This window comes from Tetranychus urticae, chromosome 3 (genome assembly GCF_039701765.1).
Source record: "Tetranychus urticae isolate SD_2017Ah chromosome 3, NJAU_TeUrti_SD_1.0, whole genome shotgun sequence".
Classification (NCBI taxonomy): domain Eukaryota; kingdom Metazoa; phylum Arthropoda; class Arachnida; order Trombidiformes; family Tetranychidae; genus Tetranychus; species Tetranychus urticae.
The window spans coordinates 12,127,343-12,143,659 of record NC_142960.1 but is presented as its reverse complement, the minus strand read 5'-3'; the positions used below and the strand labels follow the sequence as shown (position 1 = coordinate 12,143,659).

Genomic DNA, 16,317 nt, shown 5'->3' with positions numbered 1-16,317 from the left:
ACTTACTATTATACTTTACTACGTATGTACTTACGCATTCATTGGAAAATAGACCAAACTAGATTTTAAAAATCTAACCAGTATTGGTAACCTTCAAATATTAATTATTTCCTTATTTAATAGCTTCTTGTAATAGCTTCATTCAATAGGCAGCTTAATTAAAATTTTAAAATGTGATTAAATTTCCCCTTTCTAGTGACACAAACCACTTCAATCTTTTCCTAATCGAGTTTCCTCTCTTTCATCTTCCCATCAGGTTCACCTTACATCTCAAGAAATTATTTAACAAAACCATTTGGATGAATTAATATTCAATAAAACATTACCAGACGGATGGTTTAATCACAAAACCATTGACTTTAGATACAATCTACAGTAAAAATCCATCATCAGCAAGAACCAAGACTTTGAATCTACATGGAGTTAACCAACATTTAACCACCAAATATTCACAAATAGACCATTCAAGATGCAATTGAAAATTAATTGAACTCATAAGCATTAATAAGAGTAACTTTTAACTACAATTGTTTTGCTCAATAATTTATCAATTTACAAAGGTTGATATTTGTTAAACTAAAATGTACTTTAAAGTAAACCTTATTACAAGACGAGAGTCAATTTACTCGTAAATAAACTGGAGGAAAAAGCTCATGGTAATAAGACTAATCATCATAATACCATGAAAAGTAAAACTAAAGAGTAGACCAAATAATGATATTAAATGATATTAAATAATAAAATATAAATAATACTAGACCCAAGTAAGAAACTGTAACCGGTTAAAAAAAGGTAAAAACACAAAATAAGACTTTATCAAAGCAGCTTTAATGGCAATCCTGAATGAAGCAAAAAAACTGATTCCTCAAGATAGTTACATATACTAATGGGGAAAAGGTGTAATAGGGAATGTTTCAGGGAAAAAGGAACGATGAAGATGATAGAGATGAGGAAGAAGATGAAGATAACTCCAAGTTGATGCTCGTATAAAAAAACAAAGATGAGATTGCGCTCACAGCTATTAGTTGATTGTTGTACTAAATGGATATGTTTTGTAGCCAGTATTGCCTCAGTGTCTATCCAAACCAGAGTAGAGCAAGTTTCACCAACTTTTTTGCTTTTCGTTTTTTTGTACATTTTGTTTCTATCTTCATCTTCATCATCATCAAAATCACTATCACCATCATCATAAACATAATCTCAATCATCCATTTACAGACCTTCATAGTTGATATGTTGAATAAAGACGGAAAAACCATGAAAATCTTTTCTACTCAACTCTTCTAATCGTTAAAAGGATTAATAACATTGATTATTTACCTTGATTTACAAATGTTTTTCCTCAGATTATAACTGCGAAACAAACATAAACTCAAATCAAGCCAAATCAAGTTCAACACTAAATCTTCATCTTCATCTCTTTTTCATCTGTTGTTGACATTTTCATCCAAAACTTATTCTGTGATTTGTTGAATGGCAATACATTTAAAGTTATCATGATTAACCTCATTCCTTGTCTAACCAAGTTTATTATATTAACATTATCAACTCTCAATGTTTCCTCAACTTTACAGCGACATAAAATTCCTATCGGTAAGAAGTAAACATTTTTGTCCAAAGTCAAAACCTTTTTCAAATAGTCAACAGGTTTTGTTGAAACATTTAACCAACATTATTCATGTCATTTTTTGGTGTAAAATTTGTTAATAACAATCTGGTTTCACAATTAATCAGGTTTGCTCATTAATAGATTCACCAGGTTTTAATGTACCAGGTTTTGAACTAACCAAACCTTTTCGTCTTTTCATGTTTCCCATGTTTCACTGTATTCCAATGATTAATTACTCTTGAAATTAACTGAAAGATTAAAATGGATTAATTATCAGATTTGGGTGACTTTATTTTATACCTAATTGAACAATTAAAGGAAGAGTTGAGGAAAAAGTAAAATCTTATTAAAAGAAGCACAATAATTACTGTTTAATTGGACAACTTGATTAGTTTTTCAAGTTTAATTTAATCCTTATTTTTCGCTCTTTCCAATTTTAATCATCAACTAATCCATTTATAATTGAGATATAAAATTGAATCTCAGTTTGCCTGATTCAATGAGATGTAATCGAAAAATAAAAGAATCTTTTTTGCCATTTTTTTGCTTTCTTATTTGAAATACTCTGGTTGAACCCAAAGCACCGGTAAAGTGTAGTTAAACGAGTCAACAAAATAGACATTATTTACTTTTGAGTGAAAAAAGGAAAGTTTATAATAACTTGAATCAAATTGCCTCCAGACTTGAAACTGATATTCAATCTGAGAAGTTCAACATTTCCAATCTCAAGATATTTTATCTTCTCAGGGAGAAGAGTAAAATTAAATAAATAATAAAAGGAAGTTTCGTTTTGGGCAACAAAACGGAAATTATCTTTTCATTTCATGATGACTTGAGAAAAAAAAGCGTTTCTTTTGTAACTTTTGACTCAACTGGCTACAGGTTGATTGAAATCTGTTATTGACTGAAATCATTTCATGCTGCTTGTGTGTGTTTCCAGGTTAATTAATTGTTTCTTCCTTTCTGATCATTCTATTTGTTTTTTCTCGTTCATTTCAGGGGGCATTTTTACACCAGGAAGCACTGAACTTCAAAGTGCATTTAAATATGCAATTTCGTTGCACAACAAGAATGAATCTTCACGATTCCAGGTTGAACCAATTACAGATGTTATCGACACCAATGACCCGTTCAGGTTTACCCGTCAAAGTAAGTAACAGATCATGTTGATCAATATACAAAATTTTTAAATCGACCAGATCCGAAAAATCTTTCAAAATGATCGAGAGTTAACAATTAACTCCTCTCGATAATGATCTGTAAAATTTTTTAAAAAGCTATGGTCGACATTTAACTCCATTCAAAATATTTCAGTAGTCTTTTTGTATTGATCAAAGCATAACATAAGTTCGAACGCTCGATTCATTCAATTTCATTTAAGGTCAACCCGTTATTTGACCTCTAATTGACATTGAGAAATCATTTCTCAAAATACAGATCTGATCAGATAGCGTTTGTAAGATGTTCATAACTCATGCCGTTGAGTGATTACAATAATCAATTGGTTTTGAGAGAAATTCGTTTATCTTAACAATGGTAAGAGTTATGAATATGTGATTAACATTAACCGATGTAAAAAAAGACGTCAGAATGTCAATTAGAGGTCTAATAACGGATTGACCTTGCATGACCTTGAGCATTCAAAATAATCATTCTTCGATCTCCAGAAGTTAATGTTGCAAGTCTGAGGTTTGTAGTAGTGTTTCACGATATCCAAAAAAGGTCATTCTCTGAGAATAAAAAAGTTTTAAGATCGGTCAGTGTTTGTTAGACATTCATACCTATTACTAGTCAAAGAATATGAATTATTGCATACCGTTCAGTTAATCAATTGGTTTTGTGAGAAATTCAATGATTTTTTCAATGGTATGAATATGTGATTAACATAAACCGATCTGGCAGTTTTGTATTCTCAGAAAATGACTCCCAAATGTCAATTAGAGGTCTAATAACACATTGACCTTGAATGTGTTATTCATGTGTTACATCCTGTCAAGTTTGTGCAACATGTCTGGTGAATATGTAATACTTTTTAATCATTCCACAATCTCGTCCCTTTCGCTCACCTTTTGCTTCTAATTTGTTTCTACTCAAAACACGTGCTATCGTTCGTCGTACTGATTTTGTTAGTGATATTTACGTATTGAACAACGTGCGAGTGCGTTACCCACAGCTCAGGGATTTTTTCAACCAGCATCTTGGTTGTAGAATTGCAATCTCAACTGGTAGCTACGGAAATATAATACATGAAGTTATATATATCAACCACAGGGACATTGACATTCATGTCGGGGGCATTCGAAATAACGATTCTTCAATCGTTATTTCAAATCAGTATCGAGATTACAGAAGTTCATGTTTCAAAACTGAGGTTTATTGCATCAATCGTCCGTGAGTTATGCATACATTATAGAAAATATGGAATCAGACCACAAACTGATTCGATTTCTGCTTCTAAAGATTTAAAATCACAACGCGGATCTTCAAGTCAAGCTGATGGGTTGGAGCCATTACATAAATAGTCCTGAGTGTTTGACTTCTTTTTCAAGGATAAAGATTCAAATTTCTCGAAGAGAAAGTAGAAAAATCTCGGTACATCCCATATGGACATTAAGCACTTACGCCACATTTAGGAACCCTGAAATTCGAGATGGAATTTCGAACTGAGATTTAGCAAAATCTGATGCTCTACATTTGTGAATTTTTTCTCAATTTCATTTTATTTGTTCTTTTTGCATAAAAAAATTGATTTACTTATAGAAAATTTTCATTTGCATTCTCTTAAACTTGCCTTGCATGACCGTATTACTGATTCTGTTCTAAACGTGAACTAAAAGGTACTACAGAATGACTGCCACTGATTATTTACCTTTGCATCTTTTTTAGTGATCCCATTTCTCACCGGTTATGCTTTTGACTAATTCAAACCTGATAAATATTGCATCTATTTGTATTATGTAAGTCAAAAGTCTAAGTTAAAATAGAAAATGAATTCCGCGAATTTTACAAATTTGATCTAAAAAAAACCCCAAATCAAATCAAATACATGAATAAATCAAGGGAAATTAAACTTGAACAGTGAAGCCCACATTTGTAGGGGAAAATGGAAAAGCTTAGATTTAAATTCAAACAAAAGCATTGTGTTTTTCAGTTGAACTCAAAAAATCTTTTAAACCTTTTCAATAAAAGTTTTACTTTTATCCTAGCAAAATATCTCAAAGCACAAAAATAAAGATTGAAATAAATTATTACAGTTAACTTTCCAATCCTGACTAATCAATCAGTTTAACTCGAGTTATTTAATCAAAATCAACTGGGAGTGAAAAATAAGAATAACACAAGAAAGTTTCTTTTCCTTGCAAAGGTATTATAATACATTATTATTAAATTGTTAATAAGATAATAATATTTTTCATTTAACTGTGTGTTTTCAATTTACCATTCAATTCCCAGTGAATTGAATGTAAAATGTAGGCGTTGATATGAGAATGATTTTAATGAAAAAGGATGAGATGTTGATTGCCTTTAGTTGAAAAGAGAATCATGAAGATGATGAAAAATCATTTAACCCTTTTTTCCCTATTAACTCATGGTTACAACTTAATCAACATTCATTTTATACCGGCGCAAGAAGCAAAAAAAGTAAAGAGAGAGAGAAGAGGATAAATAGCAAGAGATGATGATGAGCAACTTTTGCAATTCAAATTTGCTTTTCACCTTTTCCCGAGTGAAATAATCAAATACATGTATAACTTACATGAATATAAACACACATTATTCTCATGAATTTAGAGCTGAATTGAGGTTATTATGTGCATTGCTGTGTGTGTCTGCATATATTTCAATGAACTTGTGTAAATCATTGAGTAAATCCAAGTGAAATTTTTTTCCATTTTTTATTTTCTTTTTTTCTCACCTTTTGGTTTCGCTCATTTTTCATAATGAAAAGTATTTACAGAAAAAAAATTCATTTTGCAAAACTTTCACCTTAACCATTTAATTTGCATTTATTCATTATAATTATCATTGATTGACGATCAAACAAAAGATTGGAAAATGAAAGTTGGAGTAAACATCGAAATTTTGATTTCACTTTGAAAGTTGTTCAAGATAATTGAGACTTGAAAATTGAATAAAAATGCAAAACCTGGGAAATCATCGAATCAAGTAAATAGAGAAGAAACCACAAAAATAAATCCAAGAATATTAAGATTGCTCAGGGCAATCGACAATGGGAATGCTAGAAAACAGAGATTCAGCATTAATCAGTGAAACTTATTGTTGATTCACCGACAGCCCTGAGTAAAGCATTATTTACAATTGGACTTGTTCAATGGTTCAATTGGAGGCAAATTTTTGAGTAGTTAATCAAGCATTTGTTTGAATCAAAATTTTCGTCACTTGCAACCTTTTCAAGACTCTGCTTTGCTTTTGGAAACTTTCATGACAAGAAGCAGAGACAGAAATTTTTTCATTCTTTTCATGTTTTTTTTCGCTGAAACAGTAATTAAACTAATCAAACTAATTGAGAGTAAAAATTGATTCCAAGCGAAATAAGATGAAGAGTAAAGATCAAAAGCAGAAAACATTTTCTGTTTTTTTCATTCCAACAATATTTAGACAATCCAAATGCAATCATTAATGTTGATTGTCTTGTAAAAATTGTTCAAATCACGCAAATTACCAATCCTTTTCAATTGATTTTTCATGTTTTCATTTGTTGTAATGCTTTTCCTAAAAGGTAATTGTTGGGTTTATCATTTAAGTTGATGAAAGTTGAGAAAATTTAAAGAGAAAATTTTTCTCAAGAAAAAAGATTTTTTTTATCCAATGTTAACCATTTCTCGATCCTTTGTACTTTAACTTCCCAGAAGGTTTCAACTTTGATTATTGACTGTATTAAGAAGCATTTACATTCATTTAACGATTTCAGTTGGACAAGAGTCGAGTTGAAATGTTGATGGAAAAGGTTAAAAGTGTCAAACTGTGGACAAACTGAAACTTGGTAAAAGTGAATAATCGAGGAAAAGGCAAGAAAGAAAAGCTGAATAATCTTTCCATTCAACTTGCACATTCATCTTCATCATCATCATTATCATCGTTTTTCTTGTTGTTTTTCCTTCTTTTTCTTCATCTTCTTCTCTCAACCTTAACCTTGTTAAACTAGACCAACAAGAGCATTTACCTGTGAATAGATAACAAGATATTTCTTATTCTTCTCATTACACCTTCACCTTGCCTGAGTTTCACATTTAATATAACAAAAGTGATGAGGTTACTCCTCATTAAATGGCAAGATTAACTCTAACCAAAAAATCGTATTTCGCTCAAAGTAATTGTTCCAAAAGCCTTTTCACTATTTGCATTTTTTTCAATCTTCACCTGGATTCATGGTTGTTATTCCTGTTTCACTCATTATCACCATTCAATGCTAATAACCATTAGAAGTCATCTTTTTTATTGATCAAACCTACAAGAGTAAAGAGGTTTCCTTGAGGTTATTTTTTACCTGAAAATTAAGCCTTTATTGCATTCACATCATCAACAATGAATCATCAAAGTGCTTATGTTCATGATGATGATAATGAAGAATGAAAAAAAAGTCTGTAAAAGAAAATTTTCTTTGTACAAAATGTTAATTAACACATTTTCACCCTTTTGCTGTTGTACTCAACCATAATCCAAGTTGACAATTAAGATCTTAACTTATCTTTTTGTTTCATTTGTTCAACAATTAGTAAAGGTGGAAAGTGCAGACAACAGCAAATGAGTTGACATTTGACTCATTTCGTTTGAGAATTGAACTAATCAGCCCAAAACAGGTAAACCTTTTACCTGAAAATGTGCAAAGAATGCAAAAGAAAACCAAATCTTTCCAATTGTCAAATGTCATGCAATTTCCAGATCAAATCAAGACTTAAATATTAGTAATCCAAATAAGTTTAGATTGTTACACAAAAATGTCAATTTAATGATGAACCAAATTGTGGTTCATGTAACAATGTATCGATAATTTGAATCATTAGAGACTTTTCGATGAAAAAATTTTCCATTTTCTTTTCATCATAATAATCAAACATTTTTTTCCTTCCAACAGTGTGCCTACAGCTGAGTCGAGGTATATTTACCCTTGTTACACCAATTATTGGACCATCTTATGAGACTCTTGTTTCTTATTCAAATACCTTTCAGGTAAGTAGCAAATGTTTCACTTTGGTTAACCTTAAGTGAAGGAAAAAAGCTTGCGACGAAAACAAAGAAAACAATTGATTAAAGAAATGGAAACAATCAATCACGAGATTGAACTTGGAATGAAACGAAAAAGGTTTCGAAAGGAAAGCGAAAGATACTTTGTTTCGATTATCTGATTTCATATCCTTACAATTATTGATCATCTTCATCATCATTGTTATTAGATTAACGTTAGTGTTAAGGTTACATTATTTATGAACATGGTTACAACTTGGATAAAGAAGAGAAGAGAAAAAAAATTCTGAAAGATTATCATTCTTTTATTTTCAGTTATTAATTTTGGATTCACCTTATTCCATGCTTTAGACAGTTTCACCCTTCATGATAAACTGGGAAAAGGTTTTCACTGTCAATCCATAAATGGTGTAAAATAAACAAATGTCGAGTTTACTTATTCAGACATTTTTTTCTTGCTTCTATTACTTGATGAGATTCATCCTGAGGGTTGAAAGGAAAAGATGTTCACATCTTTTCACATCTTAACATGATTTGTACAAATGAACAAAACCATGAAATTTGAAGTTTACAGAAAAAAAAGATAAACTTGATAAAGAAAAGATGTAAAGAGACGAAATTTGTTTTCATCTTTCACCTTTTCAATCTTCTGTTGTTCATTTTTACTTGCATTTCAAGACATTTCAGTTATCAGACAACATGGAAAACTCGTCTTTTACCTCAACATGAACAGGTAAAGAAAAGGTTGAAAGAATCATTTACTGATGAAAGGAAAACGAGTCAACATTTACTTTTTTTCTTAAGTAAAGGTAGGCTCATGATGGAATCCATGATATGGACAAGCTTCAATTTGAAACCTTTTCTAGTTGAAACTTCATTGAGATACTTTTTTCTGTTCAGCCTCAAGCATTCTCATTATACATTTGTTTCATGCTTAACCCTCAATCGACTGATCCAAACTCATACAAGCTTACACTTCATTTTCTGGACCAAATATGTAACTACGAACATTTAACTTTAGGTTTAATGAAACATTGATTAGATTTTAATTTTCAGGGAAAAACTTCTAAATGAATTCGAAGTTGAATATTTTACTCTTTTCTCCAAGTTTAGTGCTTTTACTTGTCATCCAATGTTTACATGTTTAGCTTTTCATCTCAAGTGACTCTTGATCCTCTTCAACGATTAAATCATGTTTACATGGATAAGAAGGTAAATTTGGGAGATTTTTTACATCAGTTTGAAATTCAATTAAACTGTAATTGTTATGGAAAATGAATGAAACAATGAATTTTCATTTATGATTTTTGCATCAATGATGACTTTCGTTCAAGTGGGAAAATGGTTTTGTTTGTTGGTTAATAAATGATTCATCAATCTTGGTCAGAAAAATTATCATGAAATTGATTCGAGTTTGTTGTGGTGACAAAAATGCTATAAAGATGATAATCTATTATCAGAGTTTGAAAATAATGATGCAGTGAATAATGAAGAAAATGATTTCTTACCTTTCCTTTTTAATACCTTGCTTCTTTTGATCCTCTCATGATCAAAGATGAATGATGCTGGCTATGATCAACCTTTACATCTTTCATTTTAACAGCAAAATTGAGGACATAAAGTGAGGGATGAGAGTGAAATTATGAAATATGAAACATGCAAAAATTGAGCCTCTTTTTCGCCTTTCTTCATTAATGAACTTATAAATATATCGAGAACATTATTGATGTGAAATGAATGTTCAATAATCCTTTAGAATCATTTTTTTCTCATGGATTCGATTGCAATTTACTATTATAAATGTAAAAATCAATAATGCTTAAACTTGAATTAGTCTCAGCTCTTGAAGAAAGTTTGTAGTAATTAATTTTCTCCTTTAATCGTTGCTATTTGAAATGGAATTAGATTTATTATTCCTTTTTTCAATTCCAATGAACAATTATCAAATTGAAAAATAAATGTTTATTCAGTAGAAATCAATTCCAATCATCGATCTAAACATTTTATTTAGAAAAACTATTTCGGAAAGATGGATAAAATGAACTGTTGCTACTGCATAAACGAGTTGAGACAGTTAAGTTAGTCAAGACTGAAAGTTACAAAAGTAACATTTTGAACCATTTGTGTGATTTGAGATTTTAGAGCAAAATCAGATGCAAAACCATTGGGTTAGTAAGTTTACTTGTCATAAGGTATGATCGGTAGAGTTTTCAACAACTTTTTCGAAGTTTAATTACGGCAGTTAGATCAGACTTAAAATGGACTTCTCGAAATGTTGTGCAAAATATAATAAGTTACTTTATCAAAAAATATCAAGTTATGTGTACTAATTTTCGTCACTTATTTTTAAATTTTCTGTAATTCGTGTTACTTGAATGAATTTTTCCTCTCTTTTTTCATCTCAGATGCCTTTCATTCATCCAGGATATCCGGAAACAAACAGTCAAAATATTCCCAATTTTGGATTAAACATCCGACCAGAGTATCTCAAAGCAATAGTCGAAGTTATAAAATTGTACAGATGGAAAGACATAATCTACATTTACGATTCAGACGAAGGTAAGCAAAAAATTGACCCATTCTAACAATCTGTTTGCCACATGAAAATGGAAACAAATTTTCGTTTGTTTGGTGCAAAATTCATGTACAAAGCTAAAAGTTATCAGATTATTCAGTCAATTTATCAATGCAAAATCAGATTATCAGTTTGCACAAAATCTGAACAAAAAACAATTTTCATTCAAATGTGAATATAAAATGGACAAACCAGAAAAGAGTGAAAAAAAAGTGTGAAAAAAACATTTTGCTTCATCATAAAATTGTGAATATCTACAAGTGAACAATGATCAACTGAAAACTGGAAAACATGAAAACAGAAATAATAAAAATGATGAAATTCTAATAAAATGTAATAAGGAAGAAGAAGAAAAATGTTGATAATATTGAAATTACCCAGAATATGAAACTGTAAACATTCTAATGGATCATTAGGTAAGCAAGAATCCATTCAATAGCAATAATAAATGGAAATAATGTTTCAGACTCTAGTCAAGGGAAGGCAAGACAGGCTTACTCCAAGTTATCAAATTATCGGTTAACTGTGATAACAATCAAATTTTATTATTAAAACAAGAAACTGAAACTTGTCTGTTTACATTAGATAATGGCAATATTATTAGAGTGATAAGAGCAAGCAAAAAAATGAAATCCCCAAAAAACTGATAGTAAAAACTCCCAGTTGAAATTAGAAAATAACATCAAAATGATAACGAGATAACAGTGCAATAAAAGTGTTGTGGCAATGTTACAATATTTGATAATGAGATTTTCGTCAATTTCGAGACAAAATATTTTCTTTGGACATTTGAATTTCTCTTTACTCCCATTTTGCCATAAATTTTGTATTACCATTGAAATTACCTTCAGGAATGAAAACTTTATACTTTTGACTTTCCAAGTTTGGACTCAAACTGAGTATTTGAAAAGTTTGTTCAAAGTAAAGAAAGTTCATGCTGAGGCACTTTGAGACTCTTTAAGATAACTATTAATACTCTAAAGGAAATAAATAATAAAGCATGAGATTTCATTTCTCTCATCTTATATTATTTTTTGTTGAGAATTTTTTTTTCTCTTTTTTCTTCTTTGCTTCAGAATTTTCCATTTTACTATTCAATATAGCAACACCATGTTGAAGTGAAAAAGTCATGACAATTTAACATTCAACCGTGACTTTTCCTCATTTTAGTCTTCAAGAGGTTTACCTTTTTCCTCTTCTCAGTATTGCCATCATCATCATCAGAATCCTCTTTTTCTTCTTCATCATGAAATGATAAAAAATTATTCTCAACCTTTTGCCAGGTAAAAGTTTATCTTTATAAACTTTATCTTTCAATGTGAATACAATAAGGCTTTTTTTGGGCAAATTTTTTTACTTTTCTTTTTATTTCTTTTCTTTCATTTTTTTATTGAATTTTATCTATTCATTCATGAACAACTGCACAATCCACTGAAACTTTGGACATTTTTCTCTCTTTGTATTACCTTCTGTTCCAAGGAATGAGAAGAGGATAAAACTTTCGATAATATGATTGAAATGATATAAGAATGAAAAATTTCGATGGATTAATTGGATTGATTGAGTAAATGCTTTTTTCGCCCTTAATAGCTTCTTGGTAAACCTTTGTTGAAACTTGACGAGCCCTTTGACCACATGAAATTGTGTTGCATGAAAATTTGATAATAAATGGTCAGCAAAGTTGGGCGATGATCGATTCAACGAAAATGCTCAGTAATTTATGCAATTTGCAGTAAAGTTACAAAAAGTGAACATAACTATTGTAATATAAAGATTGTTAGAATGCAATTTGATGATAAAAAATAAATGATTATGTGGCCGTGTATGCTTATTTATGCTAATAAATACCCATTAAAAGTTCATTTCACGATTCCGTGACATTTCAATTTTGGTAAAAATGAAGTTGCGTTGAAACAAGGTTAAATAATTCTCCAAAACTGCATGGTGCTCAATCATTTTATTACAAAATTTTGCAGTCTTTAGATTTCGAAATAAATCTTAGTACGAAGAAAAACTGCACGAGAATATTGTTCATTGTTCAGGCAAATCAAATTTCCTGAATGCAATTGTTTTACAAAACCTAATAGAATGATTTATTTTGATTTGCAAAACTAAGATATTGAATTGGATGCTTAATTTTTTTCCTCGTTCAGTCATTTTTGGTTCGTTTGAAAATTAGCAAGTTTTGCAAATATTTGTTGGTTTGATGAAACTAAATGAACTGTAAAGCATTCCTGTCCATTGTTATTGCCAACTTTAATGGAATGAAAAATTTCAGAATCAAAGGTTTACTCAGTTATCAGTTTCCCAATCAACATGATAATAAGCAGAATATAATTGATCCAATCAACCAAAATGTTTACCTTTTTCTTTTCGTCACTTTTCTACTCTGGCTGATTATCATCAAGTTGAGAGTATTTTTTGTAAACTTGGAAAGGATAACATGAATGCTGAAAATAATGTTGAGAAGCGAAGTGAGAATGGTAAAAGTGATATTCAATTATCTTACTTGGCTAATGTAGACGTTATTATTAGTAAACATTTTCTGCTTTTCCACTATTTTCGTATTACATTGAAGTTGCATGATCTTGGTAAAGTGTTCTTAAAGTGAGTATTCAGATAAATGTTGAATTATCCTTCTTTACTGTTGGTGATGAGACGAGAGAGAGAGAGAAAAAAGAAGTAAATTTTTTGTTCACTTTCAAGAAAGTGATAATAGAAAATAACATTTCTCCTTACCTCATCCCTTTCCTTCGATATTTCTTGAGCTCAACATTTTCCTCGTCACATGCATACATTTGCATATAAAACAATTTCACTGGCATCATTAACATTTTTTTTCGTTCGAAGTTTCCAAGCTTCACATTGAAGCAAAAGTGTGATATAATTTTGTTCATCTTACCATGCATAATAAAGACCATATGACAGCATGCATATTCATGAAGGGAATAAACTGAGAGCAGGTAGATTAAAGGTGTTCAAGATTGAAAAGTGTTGAAATTAGTTTACGAAATAGAGCAAAGTTTACGAATTAAAGAGCAACAATGTTCCATCTCTGAGATCATCTTCAATGGGAAAATCAAAAGCTGGGTTCATTTCAATTTCACAAGTTTATCGTTAAGTGTTTCAAAATCCAAATGGATATAAGTTTGAGCAGAATTGAATGATTCGGTTGCAAAACATACTCAGTGGATTTACATGATCGAGAAGTAATGCTTTCTGCTAACCTAACTTGACCTAACATAACCTCACCTCTTAACAAACGTTGCCACTGATCTTGATTAACCCTTTGACCAAGGATTACAATTTGGCTCATCTTTCATCCGTCACTTGAGTCTCTGTTTACTTACAGTAATTTGACCTGCAACCTCAAAGCTTAGCTCAGTCATTTGACCCAAAACTAACGATAATAAATATTGATTGAATCTTTTCTCTGATTGGAAGTTATCATTGCAGTACAAGATTCATCGATTGAGTTTACATTCAAAGGCCCTGATCATGAATCTCAAACTTTGACCATTTGAACAGAATATTGAATTTATCTGAACCGTCCGAACTTCATAACTTTCAGAACTGAGCATTAATTTATCTTCGAGTTGATATCTTGAATGTTCTGATGTTTCATTTGCATCTTATTTAGAATGTTTTTTTTCTCGAAATCTGAATTCGTATTTTATTTGATTGTGGTTCTTGATAAGTTTTGATCATTAAATGTTGACTCAGAATAACACGCTTTAATTGAATGAATCTGAATGAAATTGAGAAGAAAATATCATGAGAATAGAGGAATGGTAATCGAGGATTCAATTGACAACAAGGGAAGGTTAATGGATTTTGTTTTTATTTGATAAATTGAGTTGTTAAAAGGTAACATTATTGTAATATGATAAATGGATTGACAATATTAAATTACAATGATTATAATCAGAGATTCTCATTCATGGGAATTGAAATTTGCCTTATCAGATTAACAGGAAAAGGGAATAAAAAATAATTTATTAAATGTTCTAATAAAGAAGTCGCGCAAAAAACCAACCGACAAAAGATACAAACTAATAATTTACTCAAGGGAGTTGAACACTTTTCTTGTTATCATCTTTTTTATGCTCGTTTGCTTCATTTATTGAATGCAAGAGACTTGAATAATCTCCAAGTCAAATCTTTCTTTTCATGGAAACAATTTGATAAAGTTCTGCAGTAAAACGAATAATAACATTGTTTGTAATGAAACGCGCAATATAATTGGAACATTTGATTGATAAAGTTACATTAAAATTCGCAAGTTCAATTGTTCAGTAAATCGTCACCTGATTTCATCCTTTAAGCCAAGCTATTGAAACCAGAACAAAATCAAACAGATTTAAAGTTCTATCAGTTTCTACTGCTCTTTTCTGCTCGCTGATTCAGGATTCTTCAAAACACTTTGATTCACTATCAAGAATCAAATGCGAATCAATCATGCATTCAATCCCGGAATTCCCGGAAAGTGATAATTTTATTAAGGTTGAAGATTGAAAAGGTGGAAGAGGGGAAATTGCTTGAAAGACGTAACATTACGTGCAAGAAAATTTAAATATTTATTCTGTTTTTGATTGGACTTTTTCAATTAACTTTTATTTGTTAAAATTTTGATTGATTCATTGCTCAGGCTCAGCCACAAAAATTTAGAAACATCATGATGCATGATTTTGAAATATTTCAAATGCTTATTTAATTGGTAAAATTCTTTGAATTTTCCCTGATAAATCCATCAGAATAGACTCCAATGATTTGTGAACAAAGTTTTTGATCACAGCTTAGAGATGAGTGATGAACCAAACAAATGATTATAAAATGAGATGCTTAGTTTGCAGCAACAAAGTATTATTTTGTATCAATATCAATATCTTTGTAATCATAATAAAAGTTTCGGCTTAAAAAACTATTCCCAGGACTTTCCATAAGAGAAACCAGTTTGACTAACGAAAATTTCCATCGATTTTCTTCGCTCTTCAATAATGAAAACAAAAAGACCTTTTTCTGCTACAATTTCGATTCGAAGTTAATAATTCAAAAGAGTCTGATTTTCACGATTATTTGCATTTTCTTATATTTTAGGTTTAATTAAATTACAACACGTCTTTTCAATTTTATACTCGGATGGACACACTCTTCACTTGCGAGCAGTGAAGAGAATCGCCAACGGTATTGAAGGCCATTCTTTCCTTCGAGCAATTGAACACAAAGAAAAGGACGCAATGAAATATGTTATCGTCGAATGTGACGCTAAAGTGGCCAAAGAAATGATCTCTCGTCATGTTCGCGACATCTATATGGGTCGACGAAACTTCCATTATTTTTTAACCAATTTGATTATGGACCAGTTTACAGGGATGAAAATTGATGAATTTGGTGCCATCAATATAACTGGATTTCGCATACTCAATCGAAGTTCAATCTTTTTCCGAACTTTCATTAGCTCTTGGAAAGCATTGGATCCTTTCCACTGGCCAGGAGCTGGACATCGTTACATTTCGGTAAGAAAAACAAAAGAAAAGTTTTGCGAAAAAATGAAACCAAAAAATAAGAAAAGAAACAAACTAAACAGGAGCAAAAATACAACCAAATTCATTATTTATTTTAGCTATCAAATGGTAAAACAAGAGTAAACTTGAAAAAAAAGATAAAAAAACTCCCAACTGGGAGTGAAAACTGTTATCTTTTGTTTTATTTATAATCAACTACGTGAACAGAACAAATCATTGGATTGACCAAGAATAATTCATTATTGATAATCATGAAGTAGTAATAATAAGCAGGGAAAAAAAGGTTAATCGTAAAAAAAATGTTGACCGAAGAAGAAAAAGTTTCAACTGGCAAAATGGATGCTTTTATCATCATCATGAGATTAAATGTCACAATTGACTGAATAACAGTTGAATATAAG

General features: G+C 30.4%; 1 protein-coding gene across 2 annotated transcripts in view; it reads left to right on the top strand.

Annotated features, from left to right (window-relative positions):
* Positions 1 to 1,054: 1,054 nt before the first annotated feature.
* The window catches only part of LOC107359838 (glutamate receptor 1-like), a 46,388-nt gene continuing 31,125 nt past the window's right edge, over positions 1,055 to 16,317 (top strand). Inside the window, exons 1-5 of one of the 2 annotated variants that reach the window (XM_015926420.3) lie at positions 1,055 to 1,593; positions 2,609 to 2,758; positions 7,707 to 7,801; positions 10,222 to 10,375; positions 15,489 to 15,907. In XM_015926420.3, the coding sequence (XP_015781906.2) occupies positions 1,497 to 1,593; positions 2,609 to 2,758; positions 7,707 to 7,801; positions 10,222 to 10,375; positions 15,489 to 15,907 (915 nt within the window). In that variant the 5' untranslated portion in view covers positions 1,055 to 1,496. The remainder of the gene's footprint in view (positions 1,594 to 2,608; positions 2,759 to 7,706; positions 7,802 to 10,221; positions 10,376 to 15,488; positions 15,908 to 16,317) is intronic. The other variant, XM_089268610.1, reaches the window with a different exon arrangement.